Genomic DNA, 13,434 nt, shown 5'->3' on the forward strand with positions numbered 1-13,434 from the left:
AGCTTTAATGGTATTTGTGGTTCTGACACCAAAAATCACACTTTTTAAAAATATTTTACCCAGTTTGACAGGTTGCTTCAAAGTCTCTCATGTGTGTTCCAATAAAAATTCCCAGAATTCTGAGTCTTCTCTCACCTTTGTAACACGCCAATCACTGCACCTTACTCTCTGAGAGAAGGTTAGGTTGTGGATTTAATATGTGTCATCTTCCCCTCTCTGAGAGAAGGTCAGGTTGTGGATTTAATATGTGTCATCTTCCCAAGAGCATACGCGGCTGACAGGCCTGAGCCACATCAAGATGAATCCAGCAGAGCTCATGTAAAATGGCTCCAAGCACAAGTAGATCAAAGTTTCCAACATAGAACAAAGAATTCCACAGGGAACCATCTCAAGACAACAAGAAGGCCTCGACCTTTAAATTCTGGGACCCTAACAGGGGCCTTGTAGGATTCTTCTGCATCTTCTCCTGTAGAAATCTAATTGAAGCAGATCGAGATCATGTCTTTGGTAGTGGTTTACAGAACTTCTGGGTAACATAAGTCCATACACCCAGTCAGTCTACGCAGGCCAACTCCATCATCTTGTAAGTATGGCATAAACAAATACCTAAATAACTTAAATCTCATTTTAATTGCCAAAATAGTAATGATGGCACCCCCACAAGGATATCAGCAGCTAATATTTTGTAAAATACAGCATTTACCAAATGCCAAGTGTGACGTTCAGTGAAAATAATGACATGTTAAATCAAAGCATTTCAAATTTTGCAAACATTATACATTACCCACTCACCTCAAAACAACATTCCAATTCATACTAATAGAAGAGGTGACAGTGGGTATTGGGGGAGAGTCTTTTGTTGTTGTTGTTGTTTTTTCCAGTCTTAGGGCTTGAATTCAGGGCCTGGACACCGTCCCTGAGCTTTTCTTTTTTTTCTTTTTTTTTTTTTTGTCAGTCCTAGGCTTAAGCTCAGGGCCTGAGCACTGTCCTTGGACTTTCTCAAGGCTAGAACTCTACCACCCGAGCCTTAGCACCACTTCCGGCTTTTTTCTATGTATGTGATACCGAGGAATTGAACCCAAACCCAGGTCTTCATGCATGCTATGCAAGCACTCTACTACTAGGCCAAACTCCTGGTCCCCCTGAGCTTCTTTTGCTCAAGCACAGCTCCATTTCTGGCTTTTTTTTTTTTTTGGTAATTTACTAGAGATAAGAGTCTTACAGACTTTCTTGCCCCTGCTGGCTTGAAACTGTAACTCTTAGATCTCAGCCTTCTGAGTAGCTAGGATTATAAACAGGAGTCACAGGCACCTAGCTGGGAAACTGCATTGCCAAAGCCCTCTGCTTCCCTACTGTACCCATAACACTATGAGTAACTGTATTCCAGCACCAATCACCCTATGGGCCTTGGAGCCAGGGTATCTGCAGGCCTAAGAGGAGGATTAAGTGGTATGAGACATAAAAGCGCAATGGTTAGAATGGTATGAGACATTAAAGCGCAATGGTTAGAATTTTGGGGCTAGAGTTGGACAACCTTCATTCCAATTTCTATTCTTACCTTGGGCATTTTTCCACCTCTAGCAGCCTCAGAGTTCTCATTATCAAAACAAAAGTAACATATTTTACCTTAGAATAGATTAGGTAAAACAATATTATATATAAATACAATGTTGTATTGTATTGTATATATTGTATATATAGATACAATATATATTTACTCAGCCAACAGCAAAGATTTAATAGCTAATGTTATTGTAGATGTATTATTTGCCTTATGAAACCTACAAATGGCACATAAAAATTTGAATCACCTAGGAAACAAGATAACCACAAAATAGTCTTTCTTTCCTTGATGGGTTATCCACAAGTAAAATCATTTCCTGGTTTTTATTACAACAATCATAAGTTTCTTAGAGCAAACTGTCAGCAGAGTAGGGTAATTCCATTTGAGGAACAATTTTTTCTATGGATTACCCCTATAGAGACAGAGTGGAGGGTGGCAAGAATAATATACAAAAGTTCTAAACAGAAGCAGGCTTTTTTCTTTTCTTTTGTAGTGCCGAGAATTGAATCTAGGGCTTTGGGCATACAAGGCACATGCTCTACCACTGAGCTAAACTCTCAGCCCAATGCTGGCTTTAATGTGCCAACTGAAGAAGAGTAATAGGGAAAGAGCCAACAGTAATCAACTCTAAACCAATGTGTACTATGACTTGATTTTTTTAAAAGGCAGCATTTTCCATTATAGCACTGTAACTACCAAGACTTCTGTTATAAGGCAAAAATAAACCCTATCCAAAAAACAAACTCCAGTGGGTGTGATGAGAACAAAAACTGGGAGAGAGCAAGGGAAGGTGTGACATTGTCCAAAAAGTAATGCAGTCTTTACCTGACTTATGTAAATGGAACCTCTCTGTATATCACCTTTATAATAACAATTTAAAAAACTTAAATAAATGAGTGAATGAATAAATAAATAAATAAATAAACAAACTCTAGTGGGATGGGGGAATAGCTCAGTGGTATAGCACTTGACTAGTTTAGAAGAGGCCTTAGGCTAAATTCTTAGACCCTCAAAATTAAAAAAAAGAAAAGAAAAATCAAATCTAGACTACATTTTAATGTTTAAAATATGCATATTCCTCACTTAAAATATCTACTTATAAACATATAGTAAAATTCATAGTATATGCTTTTCTTTATTTTACTTTGGGGCTGACAGAAAGAAAGTTGTAAAGAGCAAGAGAGTACAACCAGACACTGCTTGTCCATATCTGTAATCTTAACTTCTCAGGAAGCTGAGAGGAGACAGATCACAGTTTAACATCCAGCACTGGCAGAAAGTTCTTGAGGTCTCTTCTCTACCCATAACTGGGTGCAGTAGGATGTGCCTGTCATCCTAAGACACATGCGAAGCTAGAATCAGAAAGTTCAAAGTTCCAAAGTCAAGCACAAAAGTCATCCAGATTCAATGCAAAAAAGCTGGTTACAGTGGCACATACCTGTTATCCCAGCAACAAGAAACCTAAAATAGGTGAATCACAATCCAGGCACATACCCAGGCAAGAAGTGAGAAGCTATTGCAAAAATAACCAGCATAGCCAGGTGCAGTGTGGCTCACGCCTTTAATTCTAACTACGATAGAAGCTGAGATCTGAGGATCGCAGTTCAAAGCCAGCCCAGACACTGCAAAGCAGAGAAACTCTTACCTCCAGTTAATCACTAGAAAATGGGAAGTGGGGCTGTGGCTCAAGGGAAGGGCAGTAGCCTTGAGCTGAAGAGCTCAGGGATAGCACCCAGGCCCAGAGTTCAAGCCCCATGACCTACAAAAAATTAATAATAACCAGCATAAATAAGGAATAGAATTATGGTTCAGAGGTGAGCAACTGCTTTGTATGCACAAGGACCTGAGTTCCAACTCCTGTACCCCCAAAAAATAAAAAATAAGCAGGAAAGTACAAACGGGGGGGGAAATGGAAAACACAAATAAGCTTAGGTCCCTAGTCACTAAACAACACTGCTTTCTCTTCCCACACTGCTCACAGGCCCTAGGCTTTGAGTAGAGCTTGGGGAAAAAGGCAGTAGGCATGAGAAAGAAGAAGGAGTCAAAATAGGTCTCAGAAGTGATGGAACAGGGAGTATGCTGATGAAGAGTGCACATTCATAACAACTTAAGATGTCTCTAACCAAGATCACTAGACACTTTTTACCATCGGTCATTGAAGAGGAAATACAAGCAATGAGTTAAGTGGCTTTTCCCCCTAGTACCAGGATTTGAACTCAGGTCATATGCTATGTTCAGCTGGTTTTCTACCATTTGAGCCATACTGCTAGCCTGGCTTTTTTTGTTGTTGTTCATTAGAGATGAGCTCTGAGGGACTTCTCCACAGGGCTGGCTTTGAACCACAGTCCTCCAGATCTCAGCCTGCTGAGTAGCTAGGAAGACAAGTATGAACCCCTAGTGCCCAGCCTAGATGACCATTTGTCATTGACAACCATTAACACTGCTCATCTAGAGTTTTCTATGAGTATCTATAGCAATGTCTGGACAGCATTTAGCAGTTTTCACCAGCGCTCTCACAGACTCACCCTCTCCCTGCCCACACTCTGGTAATCCTCCTCAATATGCTCCTTTTCCCTCTTATTTTCACATGCATTTGGCCAAAGGGGGGTAAAAGATCCCTAAGAGAAAGAGAAATAGAATAAAGTTTTTCCTTTCTTGGTTCCCTCCCTGCCCAGTCAACAGCTGGACTAACAGCAACCAGCAGAGTCACTGCCTCACCCTAAAACCAAGGTCCAGTTTCTGGGGGCTTCCCTTTTATACAGATTTTGTTTTCCTGTCTCTTATACCCACTCACTGCCCATTACCCTCCTAAGCTGGTAACCGCACCATAGTTTCTAGTCTTGGTGTGTTGTAGCATCATGTACTGGGCCCTCCATCCTTCCAACCTGTTGGCATAGCCCATTTCTGAGATGATTTGCAAGTTGGACTCTTTTGGATGTATACCATGTCTCCTGCCCAAGACCCTGTGTGACCAGGGAGGAAGGAAGTCATAGCTGGTGGTTCTCACTTCATCTATGGATAGCAGTTATCTATAGCCCTCTGACAGGTCAGTGGCACCTCTTATGGCTCTGCGTGCTACCTATCAAACAGAAAACCCCTCAGAGCACAGTAAGTAGTTTATATTCATCAGAAAGCTGTCACTTCCTCTTTTGCAGACCTTCTAAATTCTAGATTTTATTTGCCCACTTGGCCCCAAAGTTCCCACCCAAGTCTCCCCAACTTTGCTTGTTTTCAAACTTCTTACTTTATCTTCCAATCTGGTTCTACGAGGCTAACTTTCTCTTTCCTACTTGGCTTCCTGGTCCTTGCCCATCACCATTCTGGGGTTACAAATGTGCTCTGCCCCTACCTCTATGCCCTGTTTCACTGCCTGGTGGTTGGTAGGGCACTGAGAAAGAGGAGGAAGGATTACAGTAGAAATTGTCTTACCTCTGGAAAGCTACATGCTTGCACTGGTTTGAGGTTTTATTCAATAGTCTAAAGGAAGAAATATCCATTATCCTTAAAAATTAAAAACCAAATGTTTAGGGTAAGCAGTGAAAATTACGTAAATATGCCCAGTGACTTTAACTAGTCTATTATCGTGTGCACTGTGATAAAATGTGCAATGGCAGAAGGTAAACTCGGGGATCACTAAAGCTACTTGTGAGATTCCCTTGAGCTTACCAAACTTTGTGCTCTTTTAAAATAAAAGCAATGGTAAAAAGACTAGCACGAATTCTAAGAACTGAAAACCAAATATTTGCCTGAATCTGATGCTATCTGCAGTTTTCAGCTTCTCCTGTGCTTTGTGATTTCCCCTTCTATATGACCCGGTCTCTCCAAGGCACAGATGCGTGAGGGACTGTATAGGAGAGCAACACACCAGAACCCTTGCTAATCCGAAAGGATGGATCAACAACTGAGCCTCAAGAAACCTGAATAGACTCTGTGGTCAAGTGTTTACCCTGCAAACCTTCCAGCCAACCTTGGAGGCTCTGAGTCTGACTTTGGGAACAGAGATGATAAAGTCGTATTACAGTCTTTTTCAGAGACAGCCTACACCTAATTTAACTGGTCAAGTAGACAATTCAATTCAGAGAAAGGCAATGGTTCTCCGACTGTGGTCCTCAGGTGAGCAATACTAGCATCTCTTGGAAGCTCACTAAAAAGTTAAGAAAAACTTGAGAGGGGTGACACTCATCAAGACACACTGTATTCATAAACTGCTTACTCAAACGGGAAGTCCTTCATACAACTACTTAAAGATAATATAAATATTCATAATAAGTAGTCCTGCACAAAAGCTCAAGATATCTCCATCTCACCAATACCTGAGAAGTGTGGTATACCTGTCATCCCAGATATTCAGAAAGTTTCCAAGCCAACTAGAACAAAATAAATAAATAAGTGAAAGGTTGAGACTGTACCTCAACAGAAAAACAGCTGAGCCTGGTGGCACATACCTATCATCCCAGTCACAAAGAGAAATATAAACATAAGAATCACAGTGCAGGCCACCCTGGGCAAAGACCCTGTCACAAAAAATAGCTATATCAAAAGGAATTGGTGTGAGGCTCAAAATGCCTGCCTGGTAAATGCAAAACCTTGAGTTCAAACCTCAGTATAACCCCTTAAAAAATAAAACAAATACAAATAATGTATTCAAACTCAGGTCCCAGGAAGACCCAGAGAGTCTAGGAATAGAGTCCAGCAGTCCATAATCTAACAAGCCTAGAATCACTAAGTGATTCTGGTTTAAGAATAGTGACTTCGAAAATAAAAATGACTATTTTTTAAATAGTTTTTTTGGCCCAGGAGTTTAGCCTAGTGGTAGAGTGCTTGCCTAGCATGCACCAAGACCCTGGTTCAATTCCTCGGTACCAGAAAATCTGGAAGTGGTGCTGCAATTCAAGTGGTAGAGCACTAGCCTTGGGGAATGCCCAAGGACAGTACTCAGGACCTGAGTTCAAGCCCCAGGACTGACAAAAAATAGTTTTTACCACCCCTTCCTCAAATAAAATCTCACTGGCTTCCTAATGTAAGAACTGAAAGATGCCTATTTTCCTCCTTGTATAGACTCAACTCAGGACTGATTACCCTCACTGATGCTAGAACAATATCTAGAAACAGCAATTATAAGGGTCACTAATATCTGGTTTAGCCACACTCTTCTGCTCTAAGAGATATAGCCTCCTTCTTGGATATTCCCAGAATCCTTTGTCTTTACCCTGAGAGTCTTGCAGCCACATTGACTAAACGCATCAAGAGAAGGGCAGGGAAGGACAGAGGGACCTGGAGATGCTGGCTATCAGTACACAGAGCCATTTCAAAGGTAACAGTCTTCTGTGATCTATTCACAGTTCACCCAGAGAGACTGCTGCAAGTTCTACAACTGACTGCTTAGTCCTAGTTGCTTCCAAGCAGCAACAGCTGGTATAAGAAAAGATTTGTAAGAATCCCTAGTTCCTCCCAGAAAGAGGTTCAAGCATATCCTCCGAGGATTTCTGAACAAGAATTACAAAATTGGCCCAATATCAGGAGAGAGTATCCTGTAAGATTCTCCTGTTCGAGTACTATTTTTAAAAAAGGCAAGCAAGGAGGACAGAAATTGCTAGGAAGTTATATTTTTACAGCAATTGGGAGACAAATCTAACTTCTTACCAGAAATGGAAACCCATGTGATATCATTGTACTGTGTATGAATTATTAATGTTTACAATCTTTTGCCAATTAGGTATTCAAGAAGGTTCCTGTTGACATCATGTTTGACATCATAATGCTTCATCATTCTAAAAGCTTAATGAAGTGAGTTATTGCTAGAAAAAGAGAAATCGAGCTCACTTTTTTTTGCACTCTGGGGAATACTAGAGGCTGAGTAGATAAGAGGATATTGTTTATAATTGAAGTACAGAGAGGAAGGAAGACAATTGAAATCTACCACACCACCATGCAAACAGGACAAATGGCAGACTGTTTTTGCACCAAGCATTTTAGAAAGGAATGGAGGGTCACATGGCTAGCAACTATCTCAAACTCTGAAGACAAATTAAAAAAAAAAACTTATTAAAAAAGAAATGCAAACGTTTACAAAATTATCCATAAAAGGGAATAGAAGACAGACAGAAACATTAACATTGAGAAAGATGGGATGGTGTAATGGTTCAAGTGGCATAGTGCCTTCCTAGGAAGTTTCAGGCCCTGTATTTAAACACCAATACTATCTTCCGACCCCATTCCCCAAAGGGGGAAAAAACAGCCAAAGGAATACTGAAGGTCTAAATGGATACTCAAATATTTTAGGGCAGTTCTGTGATAAAAATTTTGCATGAATTGTATAAATAACTGGTTTCCAATTCAATTTTAAATATATAACAATTAAGAGCAACAGGATGCAAATTATCATTGGATCCGTAAAGGGCCATTTTATTTCCAACATTCCTGGTAATGGGTTGAAATGAACTAAGTTCCTATTTGGGAATCTTGTTGCTAAAGCAAAGTGAGTTAAATTCCTTCCCAGGTCAAGCCTTTTAACACTTGAGCCAAGTAGCAATGAGATTTACACAAGTTTATACTAGCAACTAATAACTGGGATTCATTTTTGCTTCAGTTTTTACTCCATTTGGTTTCTTAAGTAGCCTCTTGAGGAAAGTGTTAACACCCAGAGAATGGGTAATACTCTTTCACTAAACAAACACTGAGTAGCCAGAATTGCCAGATACTAAAATGAGGTCCTTGCTATCAGAAAGGCAAAAATAGATGGTATCTCTTGAGCAAGCAAAGAGAAATAGCATGGAGTGGTCACTGTTCTGAAATACAGTCCTAGTTTTCAAATTTTCTTTTCAACCATAAGGCAAAAAGCGTTGTCTCCTAGTACCGGAGACTGAACCCAGGACCTGACTAACAAGCATTCTACTACTGAAGCCATGCTGCAAGTTCTCTTGTTTTGCATTTGAATTAGGGTCTTGCTCACTTTAGTGGATTGGGTGGCCTCAAACTCAAGATCCTCCTACCTCTGCATCCTGAGCAGCTAGGACAATAGGCACTCATCATCAATCCCAGCCAACAAAGGGTCTCTATGGAACACCCCAATTTAATTATGTCACCAAATATTACATTTTAATCTCTTTAAGTTGCTTTTAGTACTAACTTTATGTGGACTACCAGCAAGAGATGAAGGTTGTGGAGTTAAAAAAAAAATACACACACACACAAACAGTACTGAGTGCACGTTTCTGTTAAGAACATGTAAATGACAGCCCATAGTGTCATGAAGTCAGGTCTCCTCCAGTCTTTAGATATCAACACTAGACAGTAAGTGCTCAGTCAATAATATTTTATTCTAATGGTGCTTATGATTATTGCTAGAAAAACACTGAAACTATGAGTAAAACTGGTTAAATTTTATATTGCAAAATTAGGTGCTGCTTTAAAAAAAAAACTTAATTTCATTAAAAAACAAAAAACCTTATGGCTCTTCCAGACTGTAGCTATTGCAAGCTTTCTTCTCCCTCCTTCACTATGAGCTGACTTTATCCAATGAAGATCAAACTCTCCTCTCTTTAGATCAGCCAATGAACAAGCTTTTAGCTAGTAAATCTACAACTGTGTCTTGTCAAAGAATCATGGAATAATTCCTGATAATCTACTAACCATATAAAACGCTGCGTCTATCTAGCATTGTTATCTGGGAGAAATCAGCTGCAGTAACTCACATCATAATCTTACTCAAGAAGCTGAGATCTGAGGATCAAAGCCAGATGGACAGGAAAGTGCATGAGACTCTTTATCTCCAATTAACCAGCAAAGAAGTCCAAAATGGAGCTGTGGTTCAAGTAATAGAACACCAACATTGTGCAGAAAAAGCTAATGGACAAAATCTAGGCCCTGAGTTCAAGCCCCAGGATGAACACACACACGAATCAGGAGACACAGTCTTGCCTTTATACAGGAAGTGATGCATTGTCCTTCTGTTGCTCTAAAGAAAGAGGCCAGCCGGGCATGGTGGCTCATATCTGAGGATCAAGGTTCAAAGCCAATCTGGGCACTAAAGTCCATGAGACTCTTTACTCCAATTAACCTCTAGAAAACCGGAAGTGGCACTGTGGCTCAAGGGTAGGGTGGTAGCCTTGAGCTGAAGAGCTCAGGGACAACACCCAGGCCTAGAGTTCAAGACTCATGACAGATAAAAAAAAAAAAAAAAAAAAAAAAAAAAAGAGGCTAGTGTCCACACTGACACAAGGAAAAGCATCTTGGATAGAACACAGAGAAGGTCACTGTTGGAATAATAACTTTTCATCACCATTAAGACCTAGCTAGAGGCTGCTTTAACCACTTAGCAGGCTTTTCCACTCCCTGCCGGTGGCACTCTCCTCGGAGATGGAGATGTGATGTCTGTGCAGACACTTCATCTTCAGATGCTGCACCGCAACTGGAAAGTACGTCCCCTCCCTGTAGCTGGGCTGGCTTCTCTCAATTACATCCAGCACGCAGCCAACCCTGGGCCACTCCAGTGACAAACAACAGGTTCTACCCGGCTCCTCTTCCTCCAGCCCTTTCCTATAGCTAACTCAGAACCCGTTCATTCACAAATCCCAGCGCTGGCTCCCCGTGCTGCGTGGCTCCATCCACCCTGGCTGGCTTTCCCAGGTAGTGCGGGTGCTTGCAATTCCGGTACTGGGTCGGCACGCACCCCCATTTCCTTCAGTGGACACACACCCCACCCCCACCCTCCTGCCGCATCAATCTGGCCCCAGCCTTCCTCCCCTCCCCGAGAAACAGGCCAAACTGTTTCCCACTGCGCCCCTCTCTCGGCCGGCCTCCACCCCGGCCCCGGCCCCTCGGAGGGTCTTCCTCGGGTCGCACTTCGCAGGTCTCCACCACCCCCACAAATAAAAAGTAAACTCCTCCTCCGCCAGTGACCCGGTCCTCCCAGCCCACCGCGTCACTGCGACTCAACTCCTCCCGAGCCCTCCACCCCACCCCACCGGGACCCACGCGAGGCCCGCGCGGACGGGGCGCGCCCCCCCACCCCGGCCCCCCAGGAGATTTTACCTTCACGCTGGTGTAGCTGGTCTGGGTTTCAGCCTCGGCGCTGCTGCAGCAGTGGCGCCTTCGGCCCCTGCAGGTGGTCGCGGCGGGGGCTACGGAGCCCGAGCTGCTCCCGCTGCCCAGCTCGGCCCGGGCCTTGCGGACGCGGACAGCGCCCCGGGGCCCCGAGGACGCGGCGAGGCTCGGGGGAGCGGCGTCGGCGGCGTCGGTCTGCACGACGAGGCCGTGCAGGGGGACGGCGGGGCCCGGCGACGCGCGGCTGCTCTGGCGGGGCGAGTTGGACTCGTCCGAGTCCCGGCAGTAAATCACACCGCTCTGAGAGACGTGGATGCTGGGGGCGCAGCCCATCCCTCAGCCGGGGTCCCCCACGCGCTCGCCCGCGCCCCGAGCCTCCCGGACCCCGCGCCCCCGCTGCCACCTGCAGTGAGGGGGCGGGCGCGGCCGTGGCGGCGGCACCCGGGCTGCGCGCCCCCCGGCCTGCGCGGCCACCGCTCCGTCGGGCTCTCCGCCGTCCCCCGCGCCGAGCGTCCGGGGGCCGCGCGCGTCACCCCAACTTTCCCTTCTGGGCCATCTTCCTCCTCGAACGGGAGAGCGCGCATACACAGCGCCCCGCGCGCACCGGCGGCCGCCACCCTCCCCGCCGCGGCGCCCCAAACACGCGCCCCGCGCCTCCGCCTTCCCCTCCTCCCCCCAGCTCAGCCCGCGCCGCCGCCCAGCTCCACCTCGCAGGGCTCCAGCTCCCGCCCGCAGCCCCAGCCCCGGGCCAGGGCGCCCGCACGCGCGCACGCACTGTCTTTCCTCACTTTCCGTCCGCGCGCGCCCCCTCCCCTCGGCCTCCTCAGGTACCCCCTGCTTGGGTCCCGCCACACCCCGCGCTCTCCCACACTGAGCAGAGCGTGCCCACACTGGGCTCGGCAGGGCCCCGTACGCAGCACTGGCACCACGCCTCGGCGCCCTCCCCTCCACCTCCGCCCGCCTGAGGCCTCGTGCCTTCGGCACCCATGTCCACACCGCCCCCTAATGCCCCAGCCTTTCTTCCCCTGCCTGCACGTAGTCAGGGCAGCCTCTGAAGGGTTCCCTCACCCCTGGATTCTCATCAACATTTCTCACACATTTCTGAGCCAAACACCCAGATGTCCCTCCTGAAATTGTGGGGAACCTACAGCCAAGGCCCAGCCACACGGGGCTTGCAAGTCTCTCAACATACTGGGAGTTGGAAGAGACTTCCTGCTTCCACAGTATATCCCCTCCCTCAGCCCCCACCTGTGCCCACCCCTGCCTCCACATATTCTGAAGGTGGCATTGGATGGGGGCCCAGCCTTCAGAAAAAGCCTCATCCTACTACTCAAAATGTGTTAAGTTCCTGCCAAGGGCTGGGAAGCCCCATACAGGAACATGTCCTTAAATACATGCATCTCTGTGGAAGATAGAAAGAAGAGAAAGAGTTATCTGGATGGGTTAGGGGCTCTTTCCAAGTCTTCCCCTTTTCTCTGGTTATCGCTAAGTGTTCTCCCTGCCTTCTACACCATGCAGCCTCTCATTGTCAATTGTTTTTCCTCACATCCTAGGTCAATAACCTCCTTTCCGCCCCTTAGTGAGGGCCCAGATTGAGAATGCCTTCAGAAGCAAGGGTTACAGCTGCCACTACCCACTTACTCCAGCAGAGCACAAATAAATATCTTAAAGGCAGTGGCTCTTGCCTGTAATACTAGCTACTTAGGAGGCTGAGATCTGAGGATCAAGGTTCAAAGCCAGGCACTAAAGTCCATGAGACTTTTATCTCCAATTAACCGCCAGAAAACCAGAAGTGGTTCTGTGACTCAAGGGGTAGGGTGGTAGCCTTGAGCTGAAGAGCTCAAGGACAACACCCAGGCCCTGAGTTCAAGTCACATGACCAACCACCCCCCAAAAAAGGGATGAGTAGGGTTGGCAGAGATGGAGGGAGAAGGAAAATGATAGATGGCATGACACTGATCAAGAAGCATGGTACATATAAATGGTCATGTAATATTGAAAGCTCTCTGTATAACTATTTGAAAGCAATAAAAGTGCTAAAAACAGCAACAACTGATTAAGCCTTGAGAGAGTGGATGATTCCAATGTAGCTTGTGAACAGGACTGGACTGCTGCTGTGCTGAGTTTGCTGACCATTTCCTGTTAGGACCTATGTCTCTCTCACACTGCAACTTCTCTGTAGAAAGAGAGAGGATAGAAAAAGAAATGCACTACACATACATTTTCTTTCCATCATTAAAGCAGCCAATAGCTCGGGCACAGCTTCCACTACCAATCCTGGTTTAGTGAAAGGAAAAAATAATGTATCCCTATAATCTCCACTGAGTGTTCCCAGCGAATGTACAACCTGCCTGCATTGCTGGAACAGATATAATCACTGAAACTTGCAGAAATGTGTAAGTGGAGGAGAAAGGATTTCACTGAAATTATTGTTGGCTTAGTTCTCAAGCCCAAGTTCTCACCTGTACAAGTGTTTTCTGACCCAACTCCATGTCACTTTGTCAGTGCATTTCAAAGTGACAGTAGCATCTATAAGCTCAGACACCACAGACAAAATTTATGCCCAAATGATAGCATATGGCCAGAAAACCCAATATTATTTTTAAAAATTTAATTAAATGGGGAAATTCTTAGCAGCAGTGTCCAAGAAACAAAGCAAACCAAATCAGAAATGTATTTTTTTTAACTTAGCCTCATATATATCCAAGGTCAGCTGGATGGCTTTTATGTTTTATAATAATATTAAGTAAAAGCTTGCTTCAGAATTATGACTCAGGGATCAGAATTATGTCTGCAAGATCCTGAACAATTAACATTTATTCCAA

At 44.8% G+C, this 13,434-nt stretch overlaps 1 protein-coding gene across 3 annotated transcripts in view; it reads right to left on the reverse strand.

Moving 5' to 3' along the window:
• The window catches only part of Pde8b (phosphodiesterase 8B), a 189,356-nt gene that overhangs the window by 155,448 nt on the left and 20,474 nt on the right, over positions 1–13,434 (reverse strand). For 2 of the 3 annotated variants that reach the window (XM_090331732.1, XM_090331731.1), the window contains exon 1: positions 10,598–11,194. The exons of the other annotated variant lie outside the window; for it this stretch is intronic. In XM_090331732.1, coding sequence (XP_090187858.1) covers positions 10,598–10,942 — 345 coding nt within the window. In that variant the 5' untranslated portion in view covers positions 10,943–11,194. Of the gene's footprint in view, positions 1–10,597; positions 11,195–13,434 lie in introns of those variants that run through there. 3 annotated transcript variants of the gene reach the window in all.

The sequence above is a fragment of the Megascapheus bottae genome, chromosome 4, assembly GCF_031878675.1.
Source record: "Megascapheus bottae isolate mThoBot1 chromosome 4, mThoBot2.hap1, whole genome shotgun sequence".
Lineage (NCBI taxonomy): Eukaryota > Metazoa > Chordata > Mammalia > Rodentia > Geomyidae > Megascapheus > Megascapheus bottae.